Consider the following 16,700-nt stretch of genomic DNA (forward strand, 5'->3'; position numbering starts at 1 on the left):
TGTTGATCAGACTTGTTTGGGCAATTTCATTCAAAATAAACCTTACACTCCATAAAACTGGCAGTAGAATGGGTGCAAGAGATGACTAAAAGTAGTCTACTACTAAAACTAGTTTTATCTGTGATGATTTGTTATTACAAACTGGAATGCAGTTTGTTAGCACACTTCTTGAACACCAAGTTGTTAAGGGCACAGTTTTATTTCATCTGTTTAACCCATAACTGAGATTGATTTTTGAAAGCTCTATTATGTCAAAGTTTTAAAATGTGTTTTTGGAAAGCATGCTAACCTCTTCTTTCCCCAGGGTCATAACTTATGTTTTTAGTGAACATGATAAACATAATGAGAATTAAGACTTCAAATATAATAAAACAGCGCACAGCAGAAGAATGAAGTCAGGAAACATTTTATTTCCATCCAGTTTTGCAAGTATTAAGGATGGCATAAGATTTTATCCGACCACTATGATTTATGAAATTATTACATCCCTAGAAGAGGCAAAGCTTATAATGCTTCCTGTCTTTTCCTCTCAAATGCTTATAAAATTGTGTGAGTATTTAGTTTGTTTTATCTGTCTTTCTGTCCCTATCTAATGCAAACTTCAAACCTCCTTCATCCTCTCCCCAATAACTGGGTGTGGAGAAGCTGCACTGAGGCAGTCAGTAATGAGAAGTTATAAAAATATTAATCAGCAACATACACTACACTAACACCTGGGATGCTCACAACATACAGAAGACAACCTTGCAACTACACTGTTTTCTGTTTGCCATCATTGTTTCTGAAGATCAGTGATGTCAGATTGGTTCTCTAGGACATACGCACAACAGTTACTTCAGATTCTTCTGATTCCTCCCAATTTCTAGGCAACAATTAATTTTGTATTTACTATTTTTAAGATAAAATGCTGAAACCAGTTCTAGGTATTTAATAGCAAGATTCAAATGGCATCTTCCACAATCATAGAATTAATGCTTAGTACTTGTCAAAAGCTTTTAAAAATTATGTTATGTTGACAAATTACTTTTGGTATACCCCATGCAATTAAACTGCTCAAATAGTTTAAACTTTTAATTTAATACATCCTAAGTTAGAAAATTCATATTTAGAAACTAATTCCATTCAGTTCTTAGACCTCATATGGCAGGAGATAAAACTATTTAAAATCATCACTACCAACAGAAAAAAATTCTCATAGGAAAAAAGTATATACACTCACTATAGCCAGGCAATCATGTCTTCTTTTTCAATACTACCATAAACATTTAGCTGAATTATTTCAATCAGTAGAACCTAACCAACAATTCACGTTCCAACATTCAAACATGTTTACCTGTAAAAGGCTGCATCTTTTGTTTGAATGTGAATAATTTTTTCTTTTCCAATACAATCAACTCAGTTCGATGCATTAAAGTTTAAGACTGTTTCGTAAATTGCTCTCTCTCCTTCACTCCTCTCTACCTACACAGATTTTAGAGAGATATTAAGCAAGACTTGTAGAATGCAACGATGCAGAGTTTAATTTAAAACTTAGGACTTATCTGAGCATGCCTGCAAACGCTCTCTTACACGAGGTGGAAGTGTTTTTAACAACCTTTCTTCTACAATTAGATTATTTCGCTTTAAGAGCTGACATTCTTCCAGTTCAGCAGGAAGTGATTCAAGATAGTTTCCAATGAGCTCTAAATGAACAAGATTCAGTAGCTGACCCACAAAGGGGGACAAATTCATCAGACTGTTATTTCCCAGAAGAAGAAATTGCAGCTTTTTGCACTGAAATAATCCATCAGGTAGCATTTCAATCTAGAAAAAGAGAGAAGAACAAAAATAAAGTACATTAGAAGTTGTCAGCCTATGTGCAGTTGCATGTTTTGACATTTCCCTTTTTTATTTTAGGATAAAAAACCCTCTTAGTTTATGAAAGGAAAAGGAAGACTGTAACTCCTCTATCATTATGTGATCAAGTGCTTGAGAGTACTACAATAATTTTATTACCCCTGTTTTCTTACAAAGCTGCTTAACTCGTGGCACAAGCCAAGCCTGGAAGGGTGAGCACATCCATGCACGCACACAGACCTGCAGATGTGTGCAGATGTGTGCAGGGGAGAGGAGGAGCCTACTGTTCCTAGGAATCGCTTAATGAGGAACAAGCACAGACTGTGGAGAGGCATTAGCAGCTCCTGCGTTGTGAAACCTGTACAAGCAGTTATCTGCGCAGCACAGTCATCCTGGCCCACTCTACTGATGTAATATCAGCCTCACCAATGAAAACAATTATAAACCTCAAAAGAAGTCACAAGCCTGAGCCCCACACTAACAAGCCACAGTTTAGCACTGATTGTGAGGTTACCCACCATAATTATTTCCCTCTTCCCAATCATACACATGAGCTGCTCATCAACCAGCTGTTCATTCACTTGAGCTTTCAGTTTGATGCTTTAAGGTTAACATTAAACACTCTTCACTTCCATTAAAATGCTACATAGGATTGACAACTGCAGGGAAAGGGAATATATGTTTCTGCAGCCATGCAAACCTATACCATCTCTGGATCAAAGCCCTTAAGTCGCTACAAACCAGGACAGCACTTATTCAGTATTATGTGAGCTTTGCTGATACCAAAGCTTTAGTAATTAAACAAGCACCACCCCTTTTTTCTGGATTTACTTTAATCATGAACACCACAAAAGCTAGAGGCTGTTCCAGAAGAAAGAGCAACTTAAGTCTATTTTTGTTTTTGAGCAGTAATTCAAAGTTCTACTTACATGGTTTTTCGTCAAAGCCAAGTACTGCAGGTTGGTCAGATAACCGATTTCTTCAGGGATGGAGGTTAGCTTATTATAGCTAAGATCCAAATAGTGTAACTTTCTACAAAGAAATAGCTGCAATGGAACATTCTTAATATTATTATAGTTTAGATACAACTGTTCCAGGTTTGATAATGCACCGATCTGCACTGGGACATATGAAATACTGTTGTGCCACAATTTTAAGCAAGAAAGATTCTTAAGATGTTGGAAACTAATTATTTCTTCCACTGTTCTGAGATTATTTTCTTTTAAGTCAATTTCATGCAAATTGTTTAGGGTAAAAATGGAATGGGGAATGCGCTCTAAATCACAGCAGATTAGTTCCAATGTCCTCAGGTTTACCAGCTTCTTCAGGTTATTTAGCACTATCAGTTTATTTCCCTCATTGTTGATAGACAAGTGTTGTAAAGAAGGCAGAAGATCTGTAATCACTTGAGGTATACGGGAAAGGTTGTTTTTTAAGTGAATTGATCTCAGATTTTTTAGCCCCTGAAAGCCATCACTGTATATGGAATTGTGATGATCTAGCATGAAATATCCTGTTAAACACAGTTCTTGTAGGTTTTTTAGATGAAAGACCCAAAATGGAATTCTTCCCATCTCACTAGACTTCAAACGCAAGGTTTTCAGATTTTCTTCTAAAAAGTTGACTGCTGGATAATCCATTGTTAGTGATGAATGATAAACATTGAGTTCTTTAAGATTGACAAGCTGGGTCACAGCTGAAGGAAGTTTAGCTTCAGGAATAAGTTCCAGGCTTAGGACTTCTATTTCTGTCAGTTCAAAGACACTGTCTGGAAGACCATTTAACATGAAAAGGTGAAGTTCAGTCTTGTCTTGGGAGTTTTTTACTAGTTTATTTTTCAGTTTTTCCACCGACCATTCATTGTTAAGATTTATCTGTTTGAGTTCATTTTCACTCAAATCAGACAGGAATATTGAGAATCGTTGGGAATAAAGAGGATCATACTGATCTGCCAAGTGAAGAATAAATGCAAAGTCATTCTTCACATCAGGTATATCAGTGTAATTACTTTTCTCTCTCAACTTCTCAAAAGAGTATTGCTTAAGTGAGCTCCTTAACATCCACCACAAACTGTAAGTACAAGTTAATCCATAGAAAATCACTAAAACAACATAAAATGAAGCCAAAACTTTAAAAATTTCTGCTAGCGAATAAACACACTGGTACCTTTTGTAGCCCGTAAAGGCTTGAACATTAACTACACAATCAATTTCAAGTGTAATAAATGATAAATAGTAGGGGACATAAATTACTATTATGACAACTACAAAGACTTTCACTATAATCTGTTTCATATACACTGTGTATACGACATCCTTTTCTTCAGCATGTACTCTGAATTTCTTCACTTTTTCAAATATAGCTTTAGCTTGCTCCCCTTCTTTTTTGTCAAGAACACTTGAATTTTCTCTTCCAGTTGTTTCCAAGCCATGTTGTGAATATGGCAGGGACTGTCTGCTGGCCCCTATGTCTCCTGAACTCTGAGGTGATGAAATCACTGTTTTGGATTTGGCTATCGGCAACTTCCTCGCAGACTGCTCAGCAACTGTTTCTGAGAGGGCACGCGTTGTCCAGGGAGAGTCAAAACACTTCTGAAGGACGGCTACAAAGTGCTCAAGCCTGGAACTTGTACTAGGGTAGTAAAGCCAGAAATTACTGCAAGCTGCAAAAATAAAAGTATGCAAAAGCACTAGGTATGGAAAAAATTTGGCAAACCAGTGAAGCTGTCGCTCATAACAGACCGCATCAATGTAGGAATACTGCTGCCGATGGAGATAATTCTGGATTTTAAGCGGGATGATTATTGGTGCTGTCGAGCTAGCTGACATGTTAAGGTTGGCTTTAACTAAATCCCAAGGCACAGCACAATGATTGTCAAATTCTAGCTTGCAAGGAAGACAACACAATACTCTGGTTTGAGTAAGCTGGAGAGCCCCAGCAAGCACAGCAACTAGCAGCATTATCATGGTGAGGTAATACCAGAAGACATCCCACCATGGTTTTAGTATGTGGTAGGATGACTGGGCATCTGCTAAGCATTTGAGTTCTGTTAGCGTGATCATGACTTTCACCTGGGCGCGAACAGCAGCTGGTACAAGAAAAAAGAAAAAAAAAAAAAAAAAAGACATTCTTAGAAAATTGTTGAAAACAATTTATCTCATCATTAAATACTTGAAATTTATTACTGTTTACACAGTTTTAAATATGTGTGACATGTGGCCTGGACTCCAGAGCATAGCAAAAGGATCCAAGAACTTCTGGGACCTGACCCCCATTATCATCTCGTGGATTTATTTTAAGGAAAGGTACTTGGGAGTGCAAAAACTTAAAGAGTGAAACTAGCATAAAAGAAGGTATATTTTAACCAAACATTTGGGTACTGCTCCAGTAGAAGCAACAAGCAGGTATAAGTTAAAGAAGTGGCTGATGTATTATTAGCAGTCTTTCACAACCATCATAAACTTACATAAGTGATTTCTTATTTATGAAGAATTCCAAAATCAGAGTGATACATTAACATGATGGCTCTTGTAATTTAGAACTTTCTACCAGATTAATTAACTCTACCCAATTAAAAAATACACAAATTCCCAAAAAGCCCTTGTGTATTAGATATTCTTATACATAATTCCCCATCTTCTCCCATCAAGAGAATTAAGCATATTGTCAGAATTAAAATTAAGGTGGCACAACATATTATTGTTCAATACTGTTACATATATATATATACATATATATATATATGACACATTTAACTTCCAGAAGCATAGGTTTGATCCATACTTACTTTACTAATTAAAGAGAATAAAAAACACGGCACTGCTCAGTCAGGGGGTCTACACCTTTTAAAATTCCTTGGACATGCCATCTTTACATTTGTCTTCATTCTGGATGGAGAAAACATTGAATATACTTTATTTAGGTTAAGTCATTAAATAAGAGAAAACATTTCAGCTTTTATTAGAACTGCTGCCTCATTATGCCTCCATTAAGCTCTGCACAGCTACAGCTACATGAAATGGAACAGTATATACTCATACATGATCATGCAAAATGCAAAGTCAAAGTTTTGCAGCCACATCAACACAAAAATCCCCAAACACCCAGGGGACTGCCTACAGCTAAGCCCTATTTCAACAAGGAAGTAATTTTTTTTTTCCCCCAAATAACTATGAACTTGTTACTTGGGAAACTGATGCTCACCTGGCTACACCCTCCTTTCCAGGCAGTTCTAGAGACTGGTAAGTTCCCTCTGAACCTCCTTTCTTCCAGACTGAGCTCCCCCAGCTGCTCCTCACAGAACCTGTGCTCCAGACCCTTCCCCAGCTCCACTGTCCTTCTCTGGGCTCACTCCAGCCCCTCAATGTCTTTCTTATAGTGAGGGGCCCAGAACTGGACACAGCACTCGAGGTGGGACCTCAGCAGTGCTGAGCACAGGGAACTGCCCTGGTCCTGCTGCTACACTGTTCTTGATACAGACCAGGACGCCATTGGCCTTCTTGGACACCTGGGAACACACTGGGTCTTGTTTATAATATATACTGTACATTATATACTGTACATATTATAATATGTACTGTACATTTCAATTTTAAACAGAGCTGATCAACTGTTATAAAAAGCCAAACAATAGGTGAACCTGAGTCTAACTCCACATTCAAGTGGAAAGAATGACTGAAAATAAATTAACCTTTCTTGCAATGACAAAGCTATTCATAATAGAATACAAAAACTTACCAGGCCCACCCAAGGGAAAGCAGCTGAATAAGTACTGGATGGTTACAATACACTCCTGTAAGGAAAATAAATTGTCCTAAGATTGTGAAATATTTAGACTCCAAAAGCAGTGAGTATTAGAACAGCAGCTCATTACTCCTTCCACAAGAGCATTTCAAAGAGCCAACATCTATGAGTAAAAGATCTAAGGATCTACAAGATGCCACTCTCTTGAAATTATTTACTTGTTCACTATCTGAAAGTTGCCTTTTCTAAAGTAGAGATAAAGTAATGGCTTCTCTCACTGTCCCCTTTCTAAGCACTAAAAGGCATTTAAGCTCAACAGTTTTTGCATTTACATAAAGTTACAAGTTCTGTAGCTGAGATGCTCTACACAGCTGAAAAATAGCAATTTCTTCAATCACTCCAACTTCCAGAAGCACACCTCAAGTGCCTTTAAAATTAGTTATTTTGATATAATTCTTGTGGTATGAATATAAATTTTTCGTGCTTTTGGTGTAAAAGCACAAAGAGATACTAAACCCATTCAAATTAATGCTTTCATTCAGCAAAGAATGCCTGTATCACATCTTGACTCAAGCCAAACATGCTTGATTTGAATGTAAACAGAAGAAAATAAAAACCATTTTTTTTTCACCTCCAACCTCATATTAAAACCAGTCAGTTCTTCTTGCTTGAACTTTATTATGAAAATGAAAGACTTGGAGCCTCTGTTAAAGTTGTAAAGAACACACTAAGAGATTAATATATTGAATGATGAAACAAAATAAGATCAAAAGGTAAAAATAGCAAATTTTTAATAAAGAAAAACACTTGAAAAGTCAAAATTAGCACTAAATTGGCTAAGAGTTTAACACAGTGTGAAAGGTCTAATGACCATGAGGATGGGAGCAATTCTTTTCTTGACAAATGTGTGAACCTCATCAGGGACTTGGGGGGATACTAATGTTTTAAGATGATTTCTCTAACTAAATGATTACTGGAGTATTCCTGGGGATTAAGACATACCTATTCTGCACAAAGGACAAAATTCAGAGTACAAGAAAACATTTAACACTCTTTGATAAAGTATTTTCCCTAAAATTTACAAAAAGGAGAACAGAATATGAAACTTAAGCCAATTCTGTGAAAATCATATTGGTATACTTGAGAGTATGCATCACTCAATATACCTTTTTCAACCAATGACATAATGCTAAAAAAAAAGTATTTGTCTTTGTGCAGATTGAGAACTCAAGGGGAGGCTGACCCACGTCACTTTGTGAGTGATATTTCTATAAAGTGCTTTGTCACCTCTCTGCCTTGCAATGGAAAGCTGTTAATCCCCATCAGATTCCAGAAAAAAGACTACATTCTTGCTGAGGTTTCCAACACTTTCTAGCAGAAAGCAAACATCACAATATTAAGTATTTAAATACTTGAAATCTGGTCTGATGAATGGCTACTTTTTGAAGTGTTCCAATGAAGAATGTGTATCCATTACAATTCTATGTTTATGAAATAAAGTGTCCCATCAGAGGAGTACGCATTATATACAATTGTAACATAAGCACACGAATTATTGACGATAATTTTGCTGAAGACATTTTTCTTTCAAATCTAATCTATATGCCAAGAGTGACTAATCAAATGGAATAATGCTGAACTGTAATGGATATGATAAACCTCATGTCCAGTGACTTTCAACCCATATCAAAGCCATAAAAGCTTTTCAAAGTGGCCTAACTCAATTGGCAATCCTTCTTAGAAGAGGAGAGGATGAAGCTTAGCCCCAGGCACAATGATGACTTCAGGAGAGTTACTCCAGACCAATACAGAGACACAGGCCAGAAAAATAAAGTAATAGAGACCACTAATATCCAGGTAATTTTTAGTTACTTCAAGACTTATTAAATCAGAACAACAGAAACATATCCAGAATGTGAATAAAAGGGTCTCATTTTGAAAAATATTATCTATAAGCATCAGACACCCACCACCACCCCCAGCTGAAAAAAGGCTTCTTAGCATTGCATTACTCTATCATTTGGTCATTGCTCAGAGAATTTTAGGCACATTTAGTCAGGGATGTCTTTGCAGCAAGGCAATTACCTTGCTTGTCCTCCCTAAAGGGTATTCAACTGGTGTTTTTGACATACTAATTTAATCAAAATACAACTTTTCTAAAATCTAAATAAACTTAGATTTATACAACTAAAGCTTTATACAGCTACTTGATGGTACTTCTGTGGCCCCTGTCTTGCTTTTTTTCCCTCCCCCTCAAAGAAACACACCCACCAAGTTTTCAGGCAGTCTCTTTAGACTTGCAGTTGCTTCTCAGCCTAGAAAAGGAGATGCTGACATACTCAGTAATGTATCTGTTTTATCAATTTTCCATCAAAAGTCATGCCTGAACTATCGTACCAACTTAGCTTCTAGCTAGTTTAAACATATAACTTTTTCTTCTCAAGTTTTGGATAGAAAATTAAGTTTGATAATAAACTAAACACATCATCGGTTTTGCTTCATAGGCAGTTTTGAGACTACCCTATGAGATTCCCAGTACCTGCTTACAGTTTCCCATGCACAGCCTGAGCCTTGTAAATAAACCCTCATGAAAATTCCCAAAGGAACAAAAATAAACAAACTTTACTCATACACACACACACACTTATCACCCAAACCAGATTTTTCCTGGCAAAAACTTCTCCATCTATTGGGATGTTACTGCTTCCTTTCTCAAGTATTCTGTAAACAACAAACAGCGAGGTACTGCAAGAGTTCTGGTGCAAGTGACTCCATCAAGAATGATACTGCCATACTTGCTCTTAGCAGAACCATTTACATGATTGCCTCTCCCTTTTCCAAGCAGTGCTTCTTTCAGAATCTGTACTTTGGTCACCTGTATGCACACACAGATTTAGCTGTAGGACCTCTTTGATAGGGATTGTGGTTTTGAATCTGTATTCCATTGAATGCTGAACAACACAAACAAGATTAGAGAAAGCCTCTTTCCAGCTCCTTCTGAAGATGATCGCAGGTGACGTGATCTTGTATAAGTGATTATCCTTTTGTATTTAAAACAAATCCAAAGACATTCCCACACTCTACAATAAAAAGCATATTCCTCAAGCACTAGCTCTTCAACACTACATAAATATTATTGTAAGTTTTCCATATCAACCTCTCAAAGATCTAAAGTACTGTCAAATACTCAGAAATTACAACTTCAGACAATCTCAACCATATGTACCTGGAATGACTAGGCCTTTCTTAAACACCCTTGCTCTCAATTATACCTTTTCTTATTACACCTTTTTATTCTTGTAACCATGTTTTTGGTTAATATTTTGGAAATATGACTACATAAACATAGGACAATGGTATCAGCAGTATCCCTCCAGCATTTTGAATGAGCATCAATGGTATCTATTTTATTTTGCATACCAAGATAAGTGTTACAATAGAAAACTAATGTTTATCCCTTTAGATTCCATAAATCAGAGACATGATGTCAATTCATTGCGCTGCCATGCTCAGGACATCAGAAAACACAGCAGAGAGAACACTAGAGGATATTCATAGCTTAAATACTATTAGATTTTTCTACAAGCAGATTCTTTATAGTACAGCTTGTTGTGTTCAGGAGCAGTAACAGTAGAAAGGACCCAGCAGCATAAAAGAGTTAGAATGGTATTAAAAAATACCCTCTTTCCTTGGGAAAAAGCAAGGAATTGCTCATGTACCTCTTTCAATTTTCAGTGTCCTTCTCCATAAAATCATAAATGGCCAAACACATTTGAAACAGTCAAGACAACTTCAGTAACCTTACTGGAAACCAGTCTGAAATAAGAAAATATTCTCAGAAGGAAGAACTAGGAATATGTTCACAAACCTGAACCAGCTCTGAATTAATTTCTCAAGCACCATCAAAAGTGCTGCTGTCACAGCAGAATAAATACACTGACTACAAATCCTACTTAAGAAATCAGGTAAGAATTTGGGTCAATTTTGTCATCCACAAGATATCATGTTGCTATAATGAGACTATGAACATCTTTTGTTACAAGGTAATATAACATCATATGTGCCCAGGTATTAACTAAAGCACATTCATATTCTGATTTTCTACTTCAAAATAAAGGAATAAGGAATTCAACCACCCTCCATTTAGATAAAGATGGAAGGTGCCAACATTTTTCATATCACTTCTACAGAGAGCAGAATACTGAAATCCAGTGGTTATAGTTACTCAGAACCTCCATTCTACAGGAATTTCCTAGCTCAAACATTGCTTTCCAATACAATACTCATACCTAATCTTGTTAATAATTTACTTCTGACAGCTGAATTGCTTCATGCAAATAATTTTGTTTCTTTACAACTCAAACTTCTCAACTGTAAAATCATGGTAATGTTTCTGCTATTCGCTAAAAATTATTTAAATGAGGAATATTATACACTTAATAATTACTTAATTATTAATTACTTAATAATTATACAATTAATAATTACTTACTAGGCATTTAGCTGTTTTGGATGTACTAAGCTTCTGTTTGGTTCTGAGAGCTGGAAATACATGTTATTCATTTTCCTAATAGTGGTCAGACAGTTACCACCTTTGTCTGATCTCAGAAATATTAATTGGTATTTGTAGTCCTCATTCTACCTAGAATAATTCTGATGTTCTAAAATATGAATCGTTATCTAGTGCAACTTAAAATTTCAACATTTGACCAAAAAAAGGATACTGAATTTTTTCAACATTTATAGACTGCTAAGACTAAGCAGCATTCTCTCAGGATAGCAGATGTTGAGAATGGAAACAGCAACTGAGGCCACAAAAAACATATATATATTCTGTCTCTGCAAGATGATTATTACCATGTACAAATATAGCTACAAGATTTAAGAATGGTCAAAAAATAGTCCTTATTTTTAAGTTTTCCTGATGCTGTGTGAGATTAATGGAGAACTTTCTAGAAGGGAATATTATTACCTCTACAGACAAGAACTTAATTGCATCTAGGAAAATATAATTATCAGGGCAGGGCAGAAACACATCTAATTTCATTCTATTAGTTCTGACATCAGAAAGCTGATTTGGATTTTCAGTAGTGGCTCATATCTCCTTTTAGAAGCAGCAGGTTTTCATCTTGTTTAACAGGAAAGACTGTTACTCATGAATGCCAGCCTGACAAGCTGAAACACTTGATTCTACATGTTTGGTCTAAACAGCTAAAATGGAATAATGAGAACAGATAAATTTCCAATTTATATCTGATGCAAACTCAGGGACTCTTTTTGTATGCCAGCTCTCCTGAAACCCATCTTATTATCTTTTTAAAGAATATCCCCACCCCAAAGTAAGAAAAGGAAAAACTTGAGACTGGAGTCAAATATAAGCCTGCTTGAAATGGAAATTGAACAGGCTTTTCCAATCCTCCAGCAGCATGCAATCTGGCTGCACAACCCCCTCAGCCTCTTAAGTATCTTCCTATTCATATTACTCTGCATTATGTATTTACTAATTGAACAAAGCCACCAGATACATCTTCTTTTAATAAAATGAACAGACTAAAAGACAAATTTCACATTGCACACACTGTGTGGTAGCATATGTACGAATTGCATGCCTAAACATAACTGTACATGTCAGAGCTGCACCTATGCACAGGATCAGGAGAGCTGAAAGCCGTGTTGTGCCTATCAGAAGCATCTCCTAAATCAATGCTAAGTTTCAGAACAACAAACAAGTGATCAGACTTTAATTCTATGGTAAATCCACAGTAATCCTGCTTTGTTTCCTGAACAAACATGAAGTTAGTTCAGGACCTATGTTCATGCATTGTACTTCCATCAACTCCAAGTGTGCTGTGCAAGTCCCCAACCACACAAAATTTCCTTTTTTGAGTAGGCTGTCTGGTAAGGTTTTTCAGATAGCAGTATTATCAGAAACACACTCTGGTAGGAAGCCAAATTTAAGAAGTACAAAAACAAGACTCAAGGTTTTATCATCACCTGGATCAATTAAGAACTTTGAAGTAAAAAACCTCTGTCCCCATATTCGTAAAAAACTAAATAATAATTTGAAGCAAAACAGATGGTGCTTTTAACTCCTGTTTGGTAAAGCACTTGAGTATTGACATATACCATCTCACTTCAATTAAGCAATAATTTTCCCAACTTTGTAGTCAGTGTCACTGCAAAGTTAGTATTTAAACAATGTTAATGTTTAATAAAAGTGTTTACTTGGAAAAGCAACAATCAGTTTCACACTTGCATTGGCATAGGTTGGAAATTAAAGTTTATCTCATGAATAATTTAAACACAGGATAGAAACAAACAGTTTTTAGTTAAATTTTTCTAATTCCCTCCCTTCTTCATATATTTTGGATTACACAGCAAATGTTCACCAAGATTTTGCTTTCATTCAGATGGAAAAAATAGTTCAAAGGACAAATAATTTAGCATTTAAATCACAATATGCTATTATTAAATTTCAGCTCAGTAGATCCTCATATTTGGATGCAGATGATTTATTTAGCTACCAGAAAATAGCTAAATAAATATTTCACAACCTGAACTACTCACAGAATACTGGTATTTTCTCCAGAAGACTAAGGCAATAACATCTGGGAAATAAGGGGTTACACTTTCTGGGGTTTGAAATAAGAGCTCTAAAAATCAATGTCACTTTAACTAAGCCTGAGTAAACTACATGACCACGGTTTTGTAGCTATTGTGCCACGAAACTGAAACTTTGCTAACTAAAATCGCAATTCAAACTGCTGTCTCACAAAGAAACAAAGTGTTTGTAACAATGTCTAAATCCTACTCACAATTAGTAGCAACCAAATTGTGTTACTACCATATTCTTATTGGTACCATTAGACCGCTCACCAGCATTTTTAATCCCTTTAGTTTCTCAGAGTCAACTAAATTCTCAACTTCAGTATAATAAATTGCATTCCAGTTTACAGCATCCAAATGTACTTTGAGGGTGAGCCCTTATGATGAAAATACAGTCACATAATTTATTTCAGTGTGTGCAAATACATTATTTTGAAACAAAGCAACACCAATGAGAATTAAATTGAAAACAGTCCATTACAAGTCCTCCACAATTCACTTCTGATTGTTGAAAGACCCGAGAATCCTCTCAGGTATACATCCGAAGAAAGTATGTCAGCACTGTACCTTAAACTGCGTCTGTAAAAGCATTCCTGAGAGCTGCATCATCTGCTTTCCTTCCAAGGTACTACACCACTACAAAGCACAGCCTTTTCATATTGGAAAGTTTAAAATCAAATAGCTGGGGAAACTATTCATAAGTATTATGACCCTTTAGTTCAACAGTGTATTACAATTTGATTTCAATTAGCTAAAAATTAAATCCAGAACTAATTTGTAGCAGACTAACAACTCTTGGGAAAATAATCCCCAAATCCAAACATAAGTACAGTAAACTGAAGCCCACTCACCAAGTCTGGGAAAACTCGAACTGGAATTGTATAACCTATACCACTTAAACATTAAAGACAGCATATGTAAACATAAGATATTAATTCCACTTTACATTTTCTCAACATGGCTACCTGTGATATCTGAACCAAATAGCTTCATAACCACAGCACAGACTGCTAACTTATCTTTAAAAAGAGTAAGTGCAAAAGCAAATGGCAGAATAACACTATTTACAAGACAACAGCTGTTATAAGGATGCCTAAGGATAAATACAGCCCACAGGTTAGCACTTAGAATACAGAGAGCAGAGTGAAACGTTTAGATAGGCGCCACAAAGACCCATATAAACCACACCTTATCCCCTTAGTCACATGAAACATCCATTTCTAATCCTAGCTGAGTAAAGCTTTATGGCTTTAGCAGTAGGTATTGTAAGCTGAAGTAGTATTATTAGTGCCGTGGTCTCTTTTGCTACCTGTAGCGCATCAGGCAGAGCAGGCACAGCAGCAGCTAAAGTAAGACAAGATTTCTCCCTTCATCCCCCTACAGAAACCCCTTAGAAAAATACTTATTTGACTGTGACATACTGCTCTACAACGTTCATTTCACAATGCTGAAATACTGATGGATGTTTCTTTAGCACTGTCAGCTCCTCTCTAAAAATTATTCAACATGGTTTCGTTAACTTCAAACAACAGCTGTACTGGTAACTTGCAATAAGCAAAAGGAAATTTTCTCCCTATAAAAATCGTGTTTTCCTGAAAAGGGAAACAAATACAAGCCAGACCAGCAACTCTCATCTCTCAAAAGTGTAAGGGAACTAGCAAGTTAATACAGCACAATTTCTAAAAGTTACATGAATTGCACTGAAGTTATTAGTCATTTGCATTATGTGGATGTAAAATTCAGTAGAATGTAATAATACACTCTACTGCTAATGTAAAACTCTCTGATAAACATTTGTTATCTGGCTAAAACAGAATGCCTTAAACATTCAAGAAAACCCTTAAAAAAAGCCCACTAACCTGTATCATAGATTAATTACTGGTTCTCTGCCATAATCATTCTCATTTCATTTCATGTCCTTTGTGCTGCTCAGGGCCACAGATACTGAAGAAAAGTTACTTCTATTCTCCACATTGTCATCTGAGCTACATGGATACCGAAGAAAACATGTACAATACTCAATGAACTCTACAAGTACTGTAAGATTTCACTACTAAAACCTCATGGGCTTTCCTTCATCACTCTCTTGAAAGTTTAAGTTGAACAAGACAGATCAGTAAGGCCTAATCTAATGGCCTCCCTGATAGGAAGGTACTTAAGAAAAAAATCCAAGACACCTGAAATAATTGATGCCTTACCTTATCCTTTCAGCAATCAGATCAAGAAAGCTGGGAGTCAGCAGACGATATAGCATAAACACTTGAAACCATAAGAGACCATATAGGTTCTGGCTTGTTCTAGGACTACCTCACAGGTACAGTTTTAAATGACTGCACTAGGGGCCAATTCAAACACAGTTTACCTTATCAGCATAATTAATCACATTCTTAACCTAAAATTAATCACTCCTACATAACTGGTCAACTGCAGCATTCACTACGGCCAAATTCTGACCCAAAGCCAGGAAGCTGCCCCAGTTTCACTCCTGAGCAGATGGGCACAAAGTCAGCCTGACTCCACTTGCACAGCTCAGCCAGGGCGCAAGGAGAGGCTGCTACGAGATCCCCGACCAGCTGGCAAGAGAAACGCCTTGGCCAGACAGGAGAAGGAAAGACAACGACAAATAGGACGGCTCTCGATCGACACGCAGAACTGTCAGGCCGCACCACCGAGTTAACTCTTTTCTCCCTTGCGGGGAAGCTGGGACTCGGCTCCCGCCTGCCACTTGCTCGAGGGTAGGTGCCGCCCGCACGCCCGAGGGCGAAGGGCGGCAGCTGCCGCCCGTCCGGGCGAGCCCGGGGCGGAGGAAGGCGGCCCCAAGCGACCTGTGGCGCCCGGGTCACTCGAGGACACGCGCAGATATCGCTTACGCAAACCGCACAGCTCCGCCGAGCTCCGCCCGCGGGCCCCGGGGGCGGCCACAGACAGACCCGCTCGGAGCCCGGTCCCCCTCTGCCTCGGCCGGCCCGCGGAGCCACGGCAGGTGAGCGGCCCCGCTGCCGGGCGGCGCCGAGGGAAGGGGCGGCCGCCGCGCAGCCTCACCGGGCCGCCGGGCACCCCGCGGGACGGCAGCGCCCTCCCGCTCCGCCGGCGGAGGGGCAACCCCGGGAAAAGCGGGGACTGCGAGCGCTGTCCTCGGAAAGCTCCGCTCCGTGCTGCTCCCCCTCCCTCCGCCCGCGTCTCCCTCGCACGCCGGGGCCGCGGGGCACCTGTCGGCGGCGGCCGCCCCTCCCTTACCTGCCGCCGCCGCCCCCCGGCCCGCCCGCGCTGCGGCGCTGGGTCCGCGCGCTCCGTCCCCGCGGCAGCCGGCGGCGCAGCGCGAGGCACCGGCTCCAACCGGCGCGTCTGGGGCGGGCCCCGCCGCTGTCACGTTACCGCCCCGCAGCCAATGGGGCGCGGCCGCCGGCGCCGCTGACGGGCCGGGGGCGGGGGAGCTGCGGCGGACAAAAGCGCCGCGCCCGGCCCCGGCCCGGCCCCGCCGCTCACCTGCGGAGCCGCCTGACCGCCCCTGCCTG

At 38.6% G+C, this 16,700-nt stretch overlaps 2 protein-coding genes across 2 annotated transcripts in view; one reads left to right on the plus strand and one right to left on the minus strand.

Moving 5' to 3' along the window:
• Window positions 1-390: 390 nt before the first annotated feature.
• Window positions 391-16,492, minus strand: LRRC8B (leucine rich repeat containing 8 VRAC subunit B). Its single transcript, XM_086841521.1, has 5 exons — window positions 16,423-16,492; window positions 6,574-6,628; window positions 5,624-5,723; window positions 2,766-4,924; window positions 391-1,803 (listed from the first exon to the last, which is right to left on the minus strand). The coding sequence occupies exons 4-5, from the start codon at window positions 4,896-4,898 to the stop codon at window positions 1,531-1,533; spliced, it is 2,406 nt and encodes an 801-aa protein (XP_086697647.1). The 5' UTR covers window positions 4,899-4,924; window positions 5,624-5,723; window positions 6,574-6,628; window positions 16,423-16,492; the 3' UTR covers window positions 391-1,530.
• The window catches only part of KYAT3 (kynurenine aminotransferase 3), a 36,766-nt gene continuing 36,096 nt past the window's right edge, over window positions 16,031-16,700 (plus strand). The window contains exon 1 of the mRNA XM_086841523.1: window positions 16,031-16,168. The gene's annotated coding sequence lies outside the window, so the exon portion shown is untranslated. The remainder of the gene's footprint in view (window positions 16,169-16,700) is intronic.

Source organism: Cyanistes caeruleus, chromosome 9, assembly GCF_971803275.1.
Source record: "Cyanistes caeruleus chromosome 9, bCyaCae1.hap1.1, whole genome shotgun sequence".
NCBI lineage: Eukaryota > Metazoa > Chordata > Aves > Passeriformes > Paridae > Cyanistes > Cyanistes caeruleus.